General features: G+C 40.0%; 1 protein-coding gene across 1 annotated transcript in view; it reads right to left on the bottom strand.

Moving 5' to 3' along the window:
* LOC106931285 (inactive phospholipase C-like protein 2) overlaps positions 1-19,675 on the bottom strand; it is a 71,108-nt gene that overhangs the window by 20,330 nt on the left and 31,103 nt on the right. The window contains exon 2 of the mRNA XM_015009338.2: positions 5,204-7,690. Within this exon, the coding sequence (XP_014864824.2) occupies positions 5,204-7,690 (2,487 nt within the window). The remainder of the gene's footprint in view (positions 1-5,203; positions 7,691-19,675) is intronic.

Genomic DNA, 19,675 nt, shown 5'->3' with positions numbered 1-19,675 from the left:
ATGATGTTTGCGACTGAAATTACATTTTGAACCAGAAAAATGTATGGTGTGGTTTGAATTGTTATTATTACCATAAGGATATGGCATAACTTAGGCAATTTGAAAGCTGTTCTTGCAAGTCTAATAAAATGCAAGATAGTGAATACATTGTTTTATTTTGAGCAAGGAGGCATAATGAGACAAACTACACTCTTTTCTTATGTCAGAAGCAGAATGGTATTTGTCATATTTATCCATAAGCTAACGTCTCCATAATATTTTAGATAAAAGCTTTAATAGGAAAAAAGTTTGCTTTAGAGTTGCACACTAGATAAACTGAGACCCAGTTATTTCCAAATCTGTTTTATTATATTGATATTTTACTTAAAGGCTTGTCAGAAAAAAAATATATATATATTTCTTGAAGCAAAAACAATAGCTAAAAATTATCCCAAAAAATGGTTGAAAGCTTCATCAAGAAAAACATCCTTAGAGCCAGCGCTAAAGGAGACTGGCATTACATACATGCAAGGTCATAATCATAAAAGAAACTCAGAAAAACACCTGGTCACACACATAAAGATGCTAAATAAAACGAGCAAGTCACTTATTTCCGTCTTGCTGTCTCTGGTTCTTTATTGAGTAAATTGGCTGTAAATATGATACATTTAAAAAAGCAAAAGGTGACACATACCCAGCTGGAAAATTATACATCACTGCTATAAGAGGAACGCAGACTTTGCCTCAACATGTCTTGCGACTAAATCTAGCTCCAACCATGAATCTTATTTTTCCTCAGGGGCAGATGTGGCTCAGTTAAGTGGCGCAGGTCTGCTGTCATTTTCACAGCAAGCACCTCCTTTCCACATGCTCGAGAGTCCCTGAGACGCACTCCGAACCTGAGCTTGTCAAAAAGCCAAAATCTCAACAACTTTTGATATATGCAGTGTGAATTTACTTAATGTAAATTGGGCGCATACAGAAGTTACATAATACAATTTGTGCTCGTCACTTACAGCCGTTACCAACTTCGCACAAGGCATCAATGTAAACTGTTACATCTTGAGGCTTCAGCCTTTTATTATATGTAGTCAGCAAATGTAGCAGCTAAACTAAATTAATCTGAACTGCCCCAGGCCTCGCTCTCTTTCTCTGTTTTACTCATCAAAATCCCTCTGCCAACGTACTTTTCAACCCACATCTTGATTCAAAGTCTCTACTGCCACTGCCAGCGTGGGAATCTGGCAACCAGCTATTGCCTTTGTAGCACAGAAAAGAGAGGGGGGGAAAGCTATCCGACATTTAAAAGTATTGAGATGGGGAGAGGGGCGTGAAGGGAGAACTATTGCTCTCTGAAAAAGTATTTAGTCCCTTACTAGATCATCAATTTTTATATCAAACATAGCCAGTAAATATATATAAAAAAAACTTCCAAATTATTTTCCAGTCATGCAACAATTTTCGATCTTGGCCTAATCAAATCACGTGTTGCATCGTGCAATGTACAGGGTGTAATGAGACACTTCACTTCCAGCTCCTAATCAGCGAACTGTACGGTCACAAACCAAACCTGTTAGAAGTTCTGATGATTCTAAAGCAAACCCACGAGCCAAATTTACCTGAACCTCGCACACTCTCAAGTCATTGTCTGGAATGGAAATCAAAAAAGTATAGCTATGTAAGACAAGAAATATTACTGTTATACTTAAATGTTGCTTGCTTGAATTATGTGTCAGCAAATTAAATAAAAAAAAAAGCAGGCAGAAATGTGAATATTGGAGTTTAGAAACTTTACGTCTTCAATGCCACGAAAAATAAATATATTTTATCCCCAAAATCTCTGCTTGTATATTTAATTTACTCTCGTACATTGGCAAAAACAACTGTAGTAACAGTTAACCATTAATCATTTATTTATAATTGAAGTTTTTCCTCATAGAATGGAAAGGAGTGCAAGGAAGTGTGATTGTTTTTGTTCTCAGACGAGCGCCTCCTCACTTTCAGGTTGTTGTTGTTTTTCTTTTTGAAATTCTGGATCCAAGCATCGGCGTCATGCAGTGTGACAACAGCTATCCAAAATAACTTCTCATTACGTGGATAAAAGTAAACCTAATAACTGGTTGAGCCACCCTTGACAGCAACTTTTGCAAAAACTGGCCAGGAACATTTTTGCATTTTTGCATGTGGAAGAATTTGGATCAACTTGTCTTTGTAGATTTTTTTTTTTTTTTAGAATTCAGCAACACTGGAGGGGTTTCCAACATGAATTCTGTGTTTAAAGTCATGCCGTGGCTTCTAAACCAGAAAAAATTCCAGATCATATATCAGGAGCCTATGCCAGCTTATGCAGAGGAAAATGTATCCAACCCCGACAAGTCCAGAAACGTACCAAAGAGCAAAAAAGCGGGGAATGTGGACATGTCTGCAGGAGAACAAGAAGCGACACAGTGAGAACTCTCTGTCTGCACACTGGCACAGGTGGATGCTGAGCGAGACTGAAGTTTAGCAAAAAAAACCCCAACAAGAAACAAAAAAAAAAAAATCAGATTGCTGACTGCACAGACTGTAAGTTAGAGTAATAAGTGCTGTACTCCTCAAACTGAGAGCTGAGACCTGTTTCTTTGTCCCTCTGCTCTGCTGTTCACACGTTTTCTCCATCTGCTGATAATGGCGCCCAGTCTGGTCTCTCTTCCTGCAGTGACTTTGTTTCTCATTTTTTGCTGACTTTTTTTTAGTTCAGGGCATGACGTACTGCCTTTTAAGCACTTTTATCATGACTTGATGTCATATAGGCTGTATTTAAGTGATTTACTGATTGCTGCTCTCACAGAAATCAGGCATGGGTTCGACAAATTAAAATACGCTTTCCAGATATTATGGAAAATTAAAAACGTGAAAAAAAAAACATGTGAGGGGCATATACATTTTTACAGCAGTGAGTAGTGGAAGATTCAGATGGGAGAAGAAATTACGTTTGTAGGGCTGACTGATGTCAATACTCCCATCCATGTTTGTCTCTGTGCTGGATCCCCAAGATTGCTGAAAAACCTCTGAGGATGTGAGGCACGAGCTTCCTGAAGACAACAAAGAGAATGTCCAGAGGGACAGAGGATCTATGTGCAGAGCCTCAAACTCAGTTAACACCTCTTGGACCACCGGCCCTGGCTCTGGAATAATTCAGTACTTGGTTTGGTGCGTGTGATCTGTGAGCCCGTCTACTGTTCGATGTTTTTGTTTCAGTGTGCTGTGAGCTCAAGTTATTACAGGGCTTAGGCACAATTCCCTGCATGCATGTCTTTGACGACATGCATAAATGTTTTTGGATAATCATTGTGTAATAAAAGCCATCCTGTTTCCAATTCACAATCCTACAAAACCCAATGAGAGGCTTGTGTTTTTAATTACTCCCTCCTCCCCCCCCTCTTTATTCCTCCTCCAACATTCCCCAAATGAGAGCTCCGTGTCCGGTTACAGCACTGCTTTTGTTTCTGGTTGCCCAGCTCTCTTGTCGCTCTTTTTTTTTTTCTGCTTTTGTCTCTTCATCTCTCACTCCCTTCTGGCTTACAGCACTAATGTGACAATGATGGCTGGCACAAAGATGTTTCAGCAAACAAAATCTGAAACTCCAGCTTGGCGTCGCTCTTAAAGGCTTCATTCAGTTTTTCATGAGCTTCACAGGAAACCCTTAACTCCTACTGAAACAACTCATCTCCTGCCTTGATCCACATAGGAGGCATATAAATCAAACACATGTCTTCATTTGTCAGTGTTTACAGACTCCTCCATGCGTTTTAATAAGCAAATGAATCATGTTTTCTTTTGTTTTTCAAGGCATACACAATGGAGACATAGCTGAGGAAAAAGGTACGTCTTTCTGCAGGTTACTGAGGTACAAATATATCTGCAGCTTTCATGACATGAACTCAAAAAAAACTTTGTTTTAACACCTACTTCCCCTGTGTAGTCAGAAAGGTCAGGAGGTTTAAACTCAGTCAGGTTTGTGTGTTGTTGGTCCTTTGGTTTCCCAAGTAGGCTCTATGAAGCCTTCACATCTGCCCTTCATTTTTGCATTTAAAAGGGATAAGTCCTTATTGTAGAAAGACAGGCATTTATCCTCATTCCCACCCTCTCTCTTCTTCTCTCTCTCAACTTTGGCACGTTAATTTATTTCCTGAACTTTTATCTTCATTTCAAAAAGACAAATTTACATTTTAAAACCTAGAAGAAAAAAAAAACAAAAAAGGAGCCGGTGAGCGTTTAGTGCAGCCGGCAGCTTTATTTGATCAGGTTAACACAGACTCCTGCTCAATCACGCAGCGACATTTTTCATACAGGCCCATATATTGGATTCTGAGGACATTTGTTATCAACGATGATTGATGGTAAAGATTAGATTCTTATCTGTCACACAGGGCAGGGCTATGATTAAATCCAAATTTAGCATTGCTTAGTTGATTGCTGTTGCACAGAAGTAATGATCTTTAATTAGTTTGTGTGAGATTTGCAAAAAAAACATTGCCAATCCTACACATGATTGTTTTAAGCTGTCTAACAATTTAAAGGCTTTTTAAAAAATGTGTTCAGTTTCACAACAAAATACTCAAACCACTTAAGCCAGAAACATACAGTTTCATGGGGGCATTGATTGACATAATACATTTGTTCAAGATCCATCTCAATAAATTTGAGTTAATAAAAATAATAACAAAGCATCTCTAAACTGTTATCCCCCCATGTAGCAAATAGACAGATCAGACAATGAGAAGCAAAATGTTTGTCTCTTAAGTTACTTTATGTAAATATCTGCTTTCAACTGTCCCTATAGCAACAAGCCACACTTCATATACGCTTCCTCTTTCTTGTGTGAATACTTGCTCAGGATTCACTGTTTGCTCAAGGAATCAGAAAGGTTAAATAATGATCTTTTCAATATAGCTGTGCAGACATTAAACTTTTGGAATGCCTATGTGATCATAAGAAGTTTATGTAAGTTGCAAATTATGAATTCAGTTTTACACAAAATAGAAGCTTTACAAAAAAAAAAAAAAACAAAACTCCCCATACAAATTCAAGGTTCACACACTTTTATACTTATGTTATTCTCTACTCTTTATGAAGGTACCAATTTATTCATGCTATTCTAATTTTCATTAATTTTATTTCCATCCCAACCAAATACATTACTGAAGAAATTTGTACATATTTATGTGATGCAGTTTCTTACCTGCACGTTTTCTCTGAGGTCTGTTGCCTCCCTGAGGGGCTGGGTAGAAGCTCTGAAGAGTTCATCCACTACTTTGATCCCCGTGGTCTTGGTGGTGGTATACTCCCGAGCCTTTCTACCTTTCTTTACTGACAGACCCCTTTTATGTGCCTTTCCTCCACCGCGCCTGTTGGTGATGGCCACATGAACGAACAGAGTGGTGTTGGGCAGGAACTCTCCTGTGAGAGACTGCAGAGGGACGTGTCTATAGCCTGGCTGTAGGCACTCAAACGGGATGGTGTACTGACCGATGAACTCGTCTCCAATGTAGTCGTCATCCAGAACCACAAAGCGTAGAACTGCGAGTTCTGGTAAGTTAATCTGGAACTCAAAACTCTCGTCAAAAATGGGGTTATCTCCATTTTGGGAAACTGTCTTGGTTCTTTGTTCAGCACAGTCAGCTGGTATGCCATGGATCTCTACATATATGTAAGGCTCAACCACATCACCCTTAGCAGCAGAGCCCCGAGGTTTTGGTAAATTCTGCCCACTGATGACTTTGATGTGGAGGAGCTGTGCAGACACACCTGGTAGAGAGTCCCGAGCATTGGCACTAAAGTAGGACACCTCCTCCCTCATAATGGCAGGCCGCAATACATAACCGCAGTTTCCATTTTGCCTGAACCAACCAAGGTTGAGGTCCATCATCAAGCCTGGTGTCTGGTAGTTCATGGCCACGATCTGGCAGCCGCATTTCCAGAAATCTTGGGGATTCATATTGCTGGCATCAATCCTCATCGATGTGGGATAAACCCTGGAGATGAAGCGCTTGTTATAACAGACAAACTCCTCCGGAAATTCATTGGCAAATCTGTTTGCATCTACCTCGTTGAAGGAGCATATCTCCCAGTATTTTTGCTCCCTCTTAGAGAGTTCAAAGTCCCTGAACTGTACTGACTTGCAAAGACATACAAGGTCAGAAAGCTCCCTGCACAGCCTGAGTCTTTTGCAGCCCAAACCATTCAGTTGGTCCTTTTCATCGGCTCCAACACGGCGTGACATTTCCAGGCCTTCCTCTTCATCTGTCACATCCCCCTCGGAATCAGTGCAGCTTGGTGGCAACTTTTTACTCTTGAGGAGTATTTTGCCTTTAAGTTTTTCAGGTGAGGGTAGGTAGTTTTCTTCTTTGTTGGGTGGTTCAGCATACAGCTTATCCCCAAGAATTTTCTTCAGGTGTTGAACCATGACCCTCTGCTGGGGGATACAGCAATGGGTCACCAAGCACAGAATGAGAGGATACTCAGAACTTTCAAAAGCATACTGGTTTATGATGTCCAGAACTTTAGAGAAAGCGAGTTGAGAGGCCACAGAACTCCCAACATATACGACCGGCTCATTATCAGGGCCGTCCCAGACTATGACCTCGATACTTCGACAGCCCATCCTCAGAGCTCGGATGTAGCTGCTGATGTCTGATGAACCCCAGAAATGATCATCAAGTAGGGAGGCGTTATGGGAAGAGTTGATGTAGTAATGAGAGAGAGGCTGAGTCATATCCTGGCACACTTTTTTGTGCTGAGGGTCGAAAATGTGGCATTCCGAGGACAGGAGGTAGTGTGTGAAACCATCGATGGAGAGGTAGCCCCTCTCTCTGCCCTTGGCAGACGGCTCAAATTTCTGGACAATATCCCTGCACATTTCCTCCGTTACTCCCTCCACTCCCTGCTCCACCTCTACAAATAGCATCAGATCTTTACTGTCCAGATACTCTTTGTTACTGGAGAACTGAACCAACAGAAAGAAAATCTCAGGTCGTGTACAGAGCTCACAATAAGCCTCCACAAAAGTGTCCAAATTAATTGCCTCCCCATATTGATCTTTAGCTTTCTGTAATTCTTTGAATTTCAGCTCTATCCTGGACTCTTTCATTCCAGGATTGAGCCCCTTGATTATCTGGGTTGCTCTGAATAGGTCTATGTGTCCTCCTTTTTCCATATCTGCGAGCTCAAACACTGAACCAATCCAGGATGTTCGTAAGCTCGGTTGACTGGGTTCTGCCATGTCCACCGGGTGGCGACCGTAAGACACCAAATATCTTAGACCCATGACCCACGTGCTGACGATATCTGCGGTACTGGCTACCAAATCTAAACTTTCATAGTTATCTCCATAGATGATTGAGAAGGCGCACTCATCAGGGAACTGATCCGAGAGACCGTTGCTGCGCAGAACCGGAGTTTTCTTCCCCAAACGGACTTCCTTGATGCTCTTGATTTCCAGTTTTGCCTTTTCTGAATCCTTCTTCGATGGCTCCCATCTGAGCCAGTGCATATCTGGATCGAGCAGGAAGTAGCGGTTGTACATGCGTGAGTTGGATCGCACCTTCTTCATTTCACAACCCTCCAACATAAAGGCCATGCAAGCAGCAGTGCTGTTGATTTTACGGTCACTCGGCATAGAGCTGAAGGACACGGTTTTCTTCCTGACCTGCTTCTGTTTGGAGCCATCCTGCAAATGAAACAGCAGAAAATGTTGTATTGATTACAGGGAAACCTTACATTACTTTTCATTTTAGATCACATTTAATGTGTAATAAACTCATCCTTTTTTTAAAATAACTTCACAGTCGGATAAATTACTGCGGCTCTTGCGAATGCATCATTTTCTTTAAACCCAGGGTAAATTGTCCCTTAAAGACACATTTCAAAGTACTGCAGACTAGCACAGTTTAAGTCACATAAGTGTAGTTTAGAGATTTAATGTTACTTTTTACTGCAAATAGGATGTGTTAATAAAATATTCATCCTGCAGGCAACCTTACAAAAATATGTTTTTGCCAGCCAGCTTCAAAGACGAGCCACGTTTTGCTCCATTTCCATTAATAACAAAAGCAAAAGTATTAAAATGAGTAAAAACAAAACAAAACAAAAAAAAAACCCATCTAAACCACCTGCACTGGCACGGCTGAGGTTTTGCAGCATTCAGGGTTTACTCGCCTAGCTGGCAGAAGGCAGACTGTGCTGCCCCACTTCCACACAAGGCTGTAGTTTCCTAGATAGCCTGAATTCTGATGGCCTAATTTGAGATGTCCAAACTGGGTTTTCTGAGTAAGACATACCAGAGAGGACAGTACAATACAAATCTAACTCTGAAAAACTTTAGACAAATGGCTTTGAGTTTTACCACGGCTGAAGGACAAAATATTTGTAGTCCTGAAAGTTTCTCCAAGATAATAATAATAAAAAAAAAGCCTAAGACACAAGCTATTTATTTGCGCTGGTTATGTTTTGTTTTTTACGAGGACAATTAGGAAAGACTGCCTGACGGCTTCCCCTGACCCCCATCCAGGTCAGCAGCTGCCTGTCCACGTCTGATGGATTTTCATTGAACAAAGTCAAGCTCCACACTCAGTGAAAAACTTCAGGACAATCTGTTTCCCACCTGACGGTCAGGGGCAAATCCGTCACAATTTCTGAGCTCCAGGGATGAGAAAAAGGCATGATCATCACTCTTTGGCTTTATCCCTGTTTTACAACCCTCATCTCTCTTCCCTTTGTGTCACATGTCACTATAATTTCATTCTGTTTAAGTCATCAGAAGAGAGAGAGAGAGAGAGAGAGAGAGAGAGAGAGAGAAACTTGTCTTAGATTTTCTACTTGTACAGTTGAGAAATGTTGGCATGCACTTGTTTGTGAGATTGTGCCAAGACCTGCAGACATATGGTAATGCAGATACCTTTGCCAAGTTTAAGAGTTGAAAGAATCACGCTGCTAGCACAGCTAGGGAAAGTTATAATTCCAAGTCTATTATAAAGATAATTTAGGAGAAAGACTAAAGAAAAATTAAGAGCCCTCTTCTCATGGGTAAACTGATGTGTTCTTGTTTCCTAAAAGATAATCCCAGGACAAGTTAAGCACTCATTTGATGAATCAACAAGATAAGAATTCACACTGACTGGGATATTATTGGGGATAAGCGAAACTGAGCTCATACTGAGTAAGTTACTCTGTAAAAAAACAAAATATATAACCAATCAAGCCTCATTATTTCGAGGCGTTCTCTAAAAAGGTATTGCGGCAACACGAGGCCAAAGGCTGTGAAGGTAATTTAGATTTTCATTAACATTCAGCTACAATTAGCCGGGCAGATAGACAGGACAACATGCTGTTGCTATTCTCCCTTCAATCAAAGCATAGCCAGTTTGCAGTGGTTGTGACAGGAATATTTTTGCACATATTTAAATCCATGCAGTCTTATCTTTTTTCAGCTGAACTGTCCATCTGGATATTTGCTTCTGCAGTCAGCAATGATTACCTTTTTGAAATTTTAAAACCGTTTCATATTCCTACTAAATCTGATGAAAAAATAAGATGCTTCAGGCACATATTACTATGACTTTATATACAAAGATTCAAAACTGAGATCAATTTCCACAAACATTACATTTTCAACAGTGAAAAAAAACACATTTGGCTTTCAATGGAAATGAATACTTCTTGAAAATTACAATTGTGCTTTGTTGTAGACTTTTTCTAAACTTCAAAAGTAAAAAAATGCTCATTTTAACCATTTGTACACCGCCTTGGAAACATCTTTATACATGTATCTGCGTTTTGTCACATTAAGCTAGTTGTGTTTTCATTGGGCGTTTTTAGACTAACAACACTAAGTGGTGCACAATAGTGACAGGGATGGTTTTCTGGATGTTCAGTATGTACTGTGGTGTGTATTTGTATTCTCCGCTAAAGATTTAAGTTCTTTGTTGCCACTAACAGGCTCTCTTGCAGGACTATCTTCCATCTTCCCATCAATGCTGACCAGCTTCCCTGTCCTGATAAAGGACAGAACAACCACAGCAAGATGCTGCCACCACCATGTTTCAGCATGAGGGACCGTGTGTTAAGGGTGTTTGTTTCATACCATGCATGTAGTTTTTATCTCATCTAACATGTCTGCTGTGCCTGCAGTATGGAATGTGGAAGACTGCAGATGAATTCAACAAATGAACAATCCTTCCACGGAGGGGAGATGTGTGGTGTGAGCAACTAATAGCTGATGTTTCACCAGACTCTTCCACCACGCTGTGGGTCTCGGCCTCTTAGCTGCTCCCTTTGCTGGTTCACTGTAGGTGAAAGCCATGCCTTAATGGGTTTGCGGTTCTGCCGTACTGTTTCCATTTTCAGAGCTCCAGGAGGTGTTCAAAGCTTGTAATATTGTTTTATAACCTGACCCTGCTTTAGTCTTCCTTTCTGTCCGTCTTCAAATTTGTCTTTGGCCTCTCTGCTGTGCTCCGTGGTCTGCATGTATGTGTGAGCATATATGCCCATCACTCATGTCTACTTGTAACATTTTTCAGCTACTTCATCCCATAAACACGTCGCATTTTAATTTACGCTCGTATGCTTTGGACTCTGTGTTGCTTCTGTTCCTGCAGTGATGTGGGGGTATTTTCGCAATCACTCAACCCTCCCCCATTTTCCTCCATATGGGGTCAGTGGCATCTCTTGGCGGGGTCAATCACTTCCTGATGCAGAGGTCAGCATGCTGGGGGGTGGGCGCAAGGCAAAGGCACAGCTTCCCAAAAACCATCCCTTTTTTTATATCCCCTTTTATTTTTCCCTGTGACTTTTGTCACAACCTGACACTTGGCACCATAAGGTGACATGTGAAGCTTGACACCTGGGAGGCAATTAATGCGACAAGCTCTAAGCTCTCATGTATAGCAACAGCAACAGCTCGCTGATTGCGTCCTTCCCCAGGTGAATAAAGTATACCAAAACAAAAACTCTCGCCTTTCTTAGCGGTAAAGTGGGTAAAGTACCGTCCTTGCTCTCATAGTGATATCACCTGTCTGCTTTGCTTCCCTTTGCTGCCTATGGCTCTTGCAAGCACATAAAGACCATCACTTTTACAACACACTAAAAAAAATACAGCACTGCAGAGTAACAGCTGAAGGCCATAAAGGGAACATAAATTAGCAACCATGTTTGAATAATCAAAGTTCTCTGCTAATAAAGAGGGCTTTCAATGCACAGGCGACATTGAAACTCTCCACTCAACACGTTCCTGTGGGACTCTGAACATACTGCTTCCTTCACAACCGAGGCCCACTTTTGCCACCAGTCCAGAAAATCTCAAACAATCCCACCTCCTCATCACGGCTGTGCCGGCTGCACGCTGCTCGCCTCCTATCATATCTCAGCTCTAAAACAGCTCTGCCGAAAGCAGTCAGCCACGGCTTGCATTCTCTCACCCACAGAGCTGCTGTGTCATTTGTGTGTGTGTGCAATGAGAAATGCTGAACAAGACAACAGGGGGGCTCGTGTAATGGGGAGCGAAGACGGCGCGGCGCACTGCCTTCTTAATGACATGCTCTCCAAGACAGGAGTAACAGCATGTGAGGTCTGTTTGGCCATATGTGTGTTTGAGAATCACAGGGTCGCTGTCTCCACAGATCTGTGCACTCTGACAGACACAAGCTAATCAAATGCAAACATGTACATGCTAACTGGGCTGCAGGAGAGAAGGAAAATGTGATAATGTTGATGAGATTAAGAATATAACAGGAGATAAATGAATAAATACCGTAGTAAGTAGGAATAGCTTCATGCTTTTGGGTTCTTTGCAAAAATAGACCCAGATTAAGAGCTATCAATCTATTATAAATAAAACGTAATGTTCACAATTTGCTTCTTAATAACAAGAATTTATTTAAAACATTATGTATTTTGTACATTTCAAACATTTTTTTTATTAGTTTTGATGATTATGATGTAATAATAGTCAGCAAATCATCAAAACTGCAAGATACAGTTTCTTGGAAAATTACATCAAAATCAAGGAATCAAATCAATGAAAATTATTTTGATATAAAAACTCTGCTCACACAATCGCAGAGAATAATTCTCACCTTAAAATCGACTATTATACTGTTATTAGCGTCCTCCACAAGGAGGGTGAGCTACAAAAGGTAATTGCTACAGAAGCCCATCGTTTACATATTCTGTATCCAAATGTGCAAAGGGAAAGTTGAAGAGGAAGGAAAAATGCCACATTGTGGAGGAATAAAAGGCACACCAGCAACAAGGATGACTACAACCAGGAGGCTTATTCAGAGAAATTAAATTGTGAGTTTTTATTATCTCTAAGCTTTAATTAAAAAAATAAAAGAAATAAAGACTTCCAATATATCACTATCTATGCAGCTTTTTTAAAATTAATTACTGAAATAAATCCCTTAACCCTGGTTTAAAAGTTTTTCTTTCTTTTTAGTTAAGGTAAACTCAATGAAAACTCTCTATATTAGCAGTATTCTTATTGACTCAGTATTTATTTAGCTATAATTTTTTTCCCCTCATCTCCAAGTATCACTACGTAACGAGTCTGCACAGAACAGAAAACAAATTTGAAATTGGATCGTTATGTTACCACCTTTCACAACACAAGGGAAAACATAATTTTCCTTTTACTTGAATTAACATGAAAAATACCAAACAGCACCTTTTTGACACACATGGATTTATATTTTAGCACAAACAATATGATCTCCAAGCAGCTGTTAGCTGAGAACCCTACATGAACATCATCAACAGATGGAGCTCCCAGGTGCTCTGTCAGGTCGTTCAAAGTCTGACACTCGTTTAGTCCTCCCCTATCTCCTAAAGACATGCACAATCTGTTATCATTGTCAGGAAACATAACTTACCCTAAAAGTATCCCAAAATTACTGGACATTTCTCAACACAAGTATTTCTTAACATGCTAATTGTCCAAACAGCCTCACCAGTCTGTGGCATCTGCTGCTAACATTTCTGTTGCGTACAAATAAAAATGACTGAAAGCGTCTTCTTCAGAAGAGTGTGTTGCAATCTGTTTCTTTTAATTTTATATTCATTTCTAGATAATTCATTTTGCAAACATTTATAAACTTGCTTGCACCTCAAACCATTTCCTAGCTCACATCACCCTATTTAACTTGAATAAGGTATGTTAGAGGTTATCTGCAGAGCATCCCCCTCCGCAGCTTCTCATCCTACCGAAACGCCACACTGCCCACTCCTTCCCACGTCTAATACATTTATCGAGAGTGACATTTGGATCCTGACACACAGAGCTTGAGGCAGACATCATTCAGCCTCTAACAGACTCGGCTCACTAAAACAACACATGAACAGAACAGAGACCTACATGGAAAAAAAAAAAAAAAAAAAACTGAGAAAAGTAGAAAAAACAATGCAGAGACAGGTGCGATGAGCATGTGAGGGAAGAGAAGCTAAAAGAAATTGATGAGCAAAAAATGACCTGAGAGTAACTGGAATTTAATTTGATGTTTTGGCAATCCTGGAAATGATAAATGGCTGTAAAACAAAGCGATAAATCAGAGGTGGACACTTGATGGGTGGTCGGCAGGTCGGAATATAAAATTTCAGATTTGTTTTTATGATCATTGAAACAGCAGGCCATGGATGGATGGACAAATAGAAAGAAAATGTCCAGGAGGAAAATCCAGTAATCCCTCTCTTTCCTGGCCACCATACGGAGGCAGCTCATTCTGGCTGCTCGGTCTTTCAGTCATGATGCATATCTAATGACCATAGGAGAGATTTGGACCATAGATGGACCAGTAAATTAAGTGCTTTGCTCTTTGAAGCAATTCTGACATCACTACATCCGTTTTGTCTGCCCATTCCAACCTACTATCACTTTTGAACAAGACACCAAAATAATACAACTTCTCCTCTAGTGGCAGATATAAACCCCAACCCAACAAAATCCATCTTTTTGCAGCAGAGAGCCGTGGCTTCAGACTTAGAGGGGCTGACTGTCATTCTGGCTGCTTCACACTCAACTGGAAACCACGCCACTGCATGATGAAGGCCAAAAAATGAGATCCTGGACGGAAATACGGAACAAATAAATTTAACCTAAGATGCAATGCATCGTTTTTGGTTGAACCAATAAAAATATCCCAGCTTTGAATATAGGAAATAGGAAAGAATGTGAAGAATAAAGGAAGCAGATGACGAGCGTAAGAAGCTGAGAGAAGTCAGGCCTGTCAAGATTTGTCTCAGTAATCCCTCATGTGGGCGATTGCCTGAATTCTCACAGCGGTAGTCTCAGCCACACATCCTGCAACTCATTGCACCATCTTTGTGTGATTTTGGTCGAACGTGAACATAATGTGTGAATTAGCAAAAAAAAAAAAAAGGGGGGGGGGGGGTTCGAAAGGGAACTTGGCGGCTGAAATAAGAGCGAACAGAGACAATTGTGTTTGTCACATGGCTCAAATTGGATTTATATTTTCATCCATTGTGGGCGACTTTTGTTTTGCCTCAAATGTAAAGCCCTCTTACACGCTCAAATAAAACATGGAAATTCTCCAGAGAACACTGAACAAGCCAAAGAGCATCTAACAATCTGACTAATTACTGGCCCACAGAGAGAGAAGAGGTCAATGCTATCGAGCTGTTGAACCACGGAAAAAAAAAGACAAAGTGCTTTTATCCTGCCTAAATGCAGAGTCTATTTCAATTCACATTTAGAAAGCACTTAGTACACTAGGTTTAACATATGTAAATTCTGTTTATAGATCATACCAAGGCCAATCTGAATGCACATAGTCATGCTCACCGGTGCCGGGTTGCCTTGCTGTTCTGTCACACTACCCTGATTCTCTGCAGGTGCTTTCCTCACACTTTCAATATCTTTGCAACAGTCAGAAGCCTATTATTTCCTGCAAAATCTTTCATTAGTAATGCACTCAGGTTTACTGTGGGTGTGCTTTGAAAAGAATCATAAGAGTCATAACAGCAAAAACACTTTTTTTTTTTTTTTTGCAAAATGAGTTACTTGCAGTAACATTTATTTAGGATGTGCTCCATGGTTTATTAATCAGCTGCTGTCCTCTTCCTCATGCAACTATGCAACAAGCCTATTGTTATTCTCAGTTCCTGCTCTCTTTGAGTGATCATGAGGAATTATATTTCTAATTCCACAAAGGGTGCACAAAAATGCTGCCAGAATAGTCCTCGCTAAGTCCCTCCTGACGCAAAAGCTCTTCATAGCATGATGGTGCCTCTCCCAAACTTCACAACTTGGATGGTGTTCTTGGGCATCCACGGCTCAGACGGAAGAATCTGTCCTCAGGAAAACTGTTAGTTGTGTACTCTACGTGCAAACCTTTATGGAAAAGTGGCCACAAATAGCCATTTTTAAAAGGGAAGCTACGACAAGTAAGGTAGAGTAGAAGTAAATTAGCAGAATTAGTTAGTTTGCAGCTTGTGGACGTGCTCTGATCAACTGGAACCAAAAGTGAACTTTTTCGATCCATGTCCAAAATGTTTGGAGTGGCAGAAAAAAATTGCTGCGTATCGTTAAAAATCCAGGATACATGTTTTAGAATGGCCTAGTCAAAGTGCAGACATAAAGACAATTGAGAATATGTGGTAGGACACAAAAATTGATGTGGAAAAGTGCAAGAAGTATAAATACTCTGCAAGAGACTTTACGTGAAATAATACTAGAAACATTTCTGGGTGCGTTATCATATTATTTTGTTCGCTGGGGAAAAATCCATGGAGGGCTTAAAGGTTTAAGACCCCAACTCAAATCTAATATGTATGACAAGACGATAGAATTAACCCCCACTTTGTGCTTCAGGAGAAAACAAATGGAAAACCAGAGAGAAAACACTGTCAGCAAATATAAATAAAACTCTGAAAAATATTGAATTTAATTTAATTTGAGTAAACGGAATAATCTGCTTAAACAGACGATTTTATCTCTCTAACCAATTATTCTACAAAAGGGATTTCATGTTATGTTTGTATGCACTTGAACGTCACATACGACGCAGCCTTCCTGTTAACAATAAAATCCTAAAAGTCAATGAAGTTGTTGGTGTTATAATCTGACAGCAGTTTAGTGCATATAAACTGAGAGAAGCAGGTCAAGTCCTCAAAAGATATTGCTACAGGACGCCCATACATTTGTTTCATACCCCCCAAACACTCTCTGGGGTCAATGTTGCTTTAATTAAATTGAGTGTCTCTCCTTAAAGGATTTTTTTTCCTCATTCAGTTCTTTTCATTTCCTGAAAACTGTTTTCTGCCACTGGCACAAATGTTAGTGGTGCTGAAGAAGTGGATAATATGGGAGCGGGGGGGATTTTAAAGTGTGTTTTCTGACGCTCAATGAAAGGATAATGGTTAAAACCAGCCTATTAACCACTGACTCTTGTTAGCTTTGCATATTTCTTGTCAAGCTATGCTTTATTTTTGCTTGCTCTGTTTTTACACAGTTGAGACTGGATGTTTGTATAAACATAGTTTTGTTTTGTTTTTCACACTAGGAACTGTTAAATCAGATTAAACGTTTCCTCTTTCAGGTCAAGTAAAAGTAGAAATGTCACAATAAACAATAAATCAATTAATTGCATGATAAATTAAAAGAAACTCAATAATTTTCATTTGATTGGTTTATCGTTTTTCTCTTTTTACCAAAAACTGAATGATGAAAGTCTTCAATCAGGTACTTTGGTCTCAACTATTTTTTTTTTTTTTTTAAGTGTTTTCTTTACATGGACTTCATAATCCATTTTATTTATTGCTTCTGTTGTTTTCTTTACTTATTTTGGATGTTTCAAATATATTAGAGTTCCAGTGTTTAATGCTAATTAGAATTTAAAGTTTATTGATCGTAGAGAATGTGTCCGTGCGTTATTATCCCATTATTACTATTACTTGAAAATGGACTCAAAACAACAATATTATTGTTTATCACAAAAAGTTCTGGGACAATTTATCGTCTACCAAAATTTGTTATTGTGACAGGCCTTAAAGGTAACCTAAAATAATTATGTTGTCAACTGGTGCTTTATGTTGTGACTTTGTGAATCCTAACTGATTTAGAAAAGAAAAAAGAACATTTAGTCAGACAGTGAGGCAAAAAATATGATACACTGTTTTATATAGACTATATAAATATTTGCTTCCAACTGTACTTTTTGTACTTTAAATTGCTTCCAAAATAAAATACATGTTTGGGTTTCCTCACAATCTTTTTAATCAGCACCAATTAAAACAAAACTGAATTAATACCAGGGAGCAATTAGTAGGGATACAAGTGACATTCCTGAATGCGTCCACCCTGAGAGAAATGATCCATCACTTCCTTAATATTATCTGACAGAGGCAGCTGTTTCCAACCTGCTCACAATGAATTGCCTGCAAGAGCCTCAGGTGCAATAAAAAAGAGAAGCCAGAGGAATCATTTGGGATACATGAACACAGACAGACATAGAATGAGGAAGTATGGTCATCAAAGAAGCACTATTTTCCTCTTAACTGGATCTGACTATAATGCTATGGCCTTCAAGTGCTGAGCTATCAAATGTGACCACTGTGTCATTAACTTTAACTTAAACACTGATTGGAATATACTATGCAGAGCCTGGGGAACTCAGTGCTGCAGTCTGGCTCAGACTGACATGCTTATCTCACCCAGACAGAGGAAACTGAGGATGAGCAAGAGGCTGATTAACAAGAAATGCCGTCCTGACACACCAGAGTCACGCAAGCTCATGGTGTTTACCCTTCACCTCACATTCCAAGGTTGCTTCAAATGGAAAGACGCCAAAATATTTCAGGCTACTCTATAAATTACATGAGAATAACCAAGCAGCAAAGCATCAAGACAAATTTTGCACAATTCAAACATTTCTGGCTGTTGTTTTCCTTGAGAGTCCTAAATTATAAATAAGTTATTTTTTGTTTTTGTAAAACCTTATGGTTGTCCTGTGTATCACTTGGCCTGGCATCCTCAATGCTTCAGCTTGTGACTGTGGCCACAACGGGATAACCTTGACGGCCATCTGCATTGCAGCGACTGGTAGAGAGAGACAGAGAGAGAGGGGTAGCCCCCCCCTCCACTTCTGCTACAACTACTAGTGCCGCAGCACACCTCTGCTACATTCCTCTCCTACACCTCACCTTTTTCCCACTTATCTACTCCCGGAGTGGGACATGGAGAGGTGGAAATGAAGGCAGAGAAACACCCTGCAATGTCCTCTGAAAGATGCGCCTTGTGAGGTTCACAAGCTGCAAGTGAAAGACACACATGCACACACAGCTTGTCCTTGATAGCAATTCTGTGTTCTTTTCTGTATCTCCTCTGTGGTGCATTTCTAATTCAAAGCCTACAAGGTTCTGTTTTCTCGTCCGCACCCCCTCATGCACACCTACACACACACACACACACACACACACACACACACACACACACGCAGACGCGCACATACAAAACACTGCATTATTGCTAGACCTGAGTAATACTGTAGAAGAACACACCTGACTAGATTGTGCAGCACGATCACTGTTCAAACACCCACCATGTGTGTATTTTAAACATCTAGAGCCGAGAGGCTATTTAGATGGCGGAGTAGTGAAAGAGGAGATGGAGGCTAAAATTGGCGAGAGTTCAGTGAAGTCCAGTCACCTGTGGAGGCGCAGGAGACTCTGCGTGGGCAGGAAAGCAGGCGAGCTTACTATAACGCAGCGAGTCAGCGGACGCGGAGGCTTTGGTATAAGCTATTGTTTGCTCCCAAACCAGCGTCGGTGCGTTTGGTGGAAATAGGACCATTTCTCTGAGGACGCTTTGATCAATGATGCGTTTTCTTTCTGACACATCTCATGCCTGCGTCCGTGAAGCCCACTCAACTCTATAAATAATCTCCATGAGCTTGATGCTCGGCTTGGCTCCTTCTGTCTGCTGGCAAAGCGTTTCATGGACTGTTCCAGAGCCAGGGGGGAAAAAAACAAAACAACAAAAAACTCCTGCTTGGTAATCTGAACCCAGTTATCCCCAATCTGCAGCATAGCAAACCTTTTTATGCATCTTTTATGTTCTCTTGTTTTTGATTTCATCTCTCAGTGCAACTATCTGAATGACGATGCATAAACTGTCAATTCATTCAAGTTCAACCATGTCTAAAATTAAACAGAGCAAAATATGTTTCTGTAGCAACAATGAAGCTCAATAGTTCACCCTACAATACTTAATATTGATCATAATGTATCAATAGTAAGCATAAATACTTGAAATAAAATTATCCATATTTGCCTAATTTTTTATTTGCTTTTTCTATTACAGCCAATAGTGACACAGTGGCATTATTTAAAATTACACCAGTCAACATCAACTATTCGAGTAAAGCTAGCCTTCTCTACTGGGATCTCTGTAGATTCCAGTACAGAATGGATCATTATGCATCGTCAACCCATCAGTGGAAAAATGGCGACCTTCATGGGTGAAAAAAATAACAAGAAAAATAACATTTTTGAAATAATTATGAGTTTTGTCGTATAGCAAACAGCATTTTATTAGGTAATTGGAAAATTGCAACACATTTAGGCCAACATGTTCAGCTAATGCTTGATCCTTTTCGCAGTTTACCGTACTTCTTATAACTAAAAATCTGAAAACTAAACTGTATTC

This window comes from Poecilia mexicana, unplaced genomic scaffold (genome assembly GCF_051168715.1).
Source record: "Poecilia mexicana isolate PSO_F unplaced genomic scaffold, ASM5116871v1 scaffold_8, whole genome shotgun sequence".
NCBI classification, from domain to species: Eukaryota; Metazoa; Chordata; class Actinopteri; order Cyprinodontiformes; family Poeciliidae; genus Poecilia; species Poecilia mexicana.
This window is presented reverse-complemented; position numbering and strand designations above follow the sequence as displayed.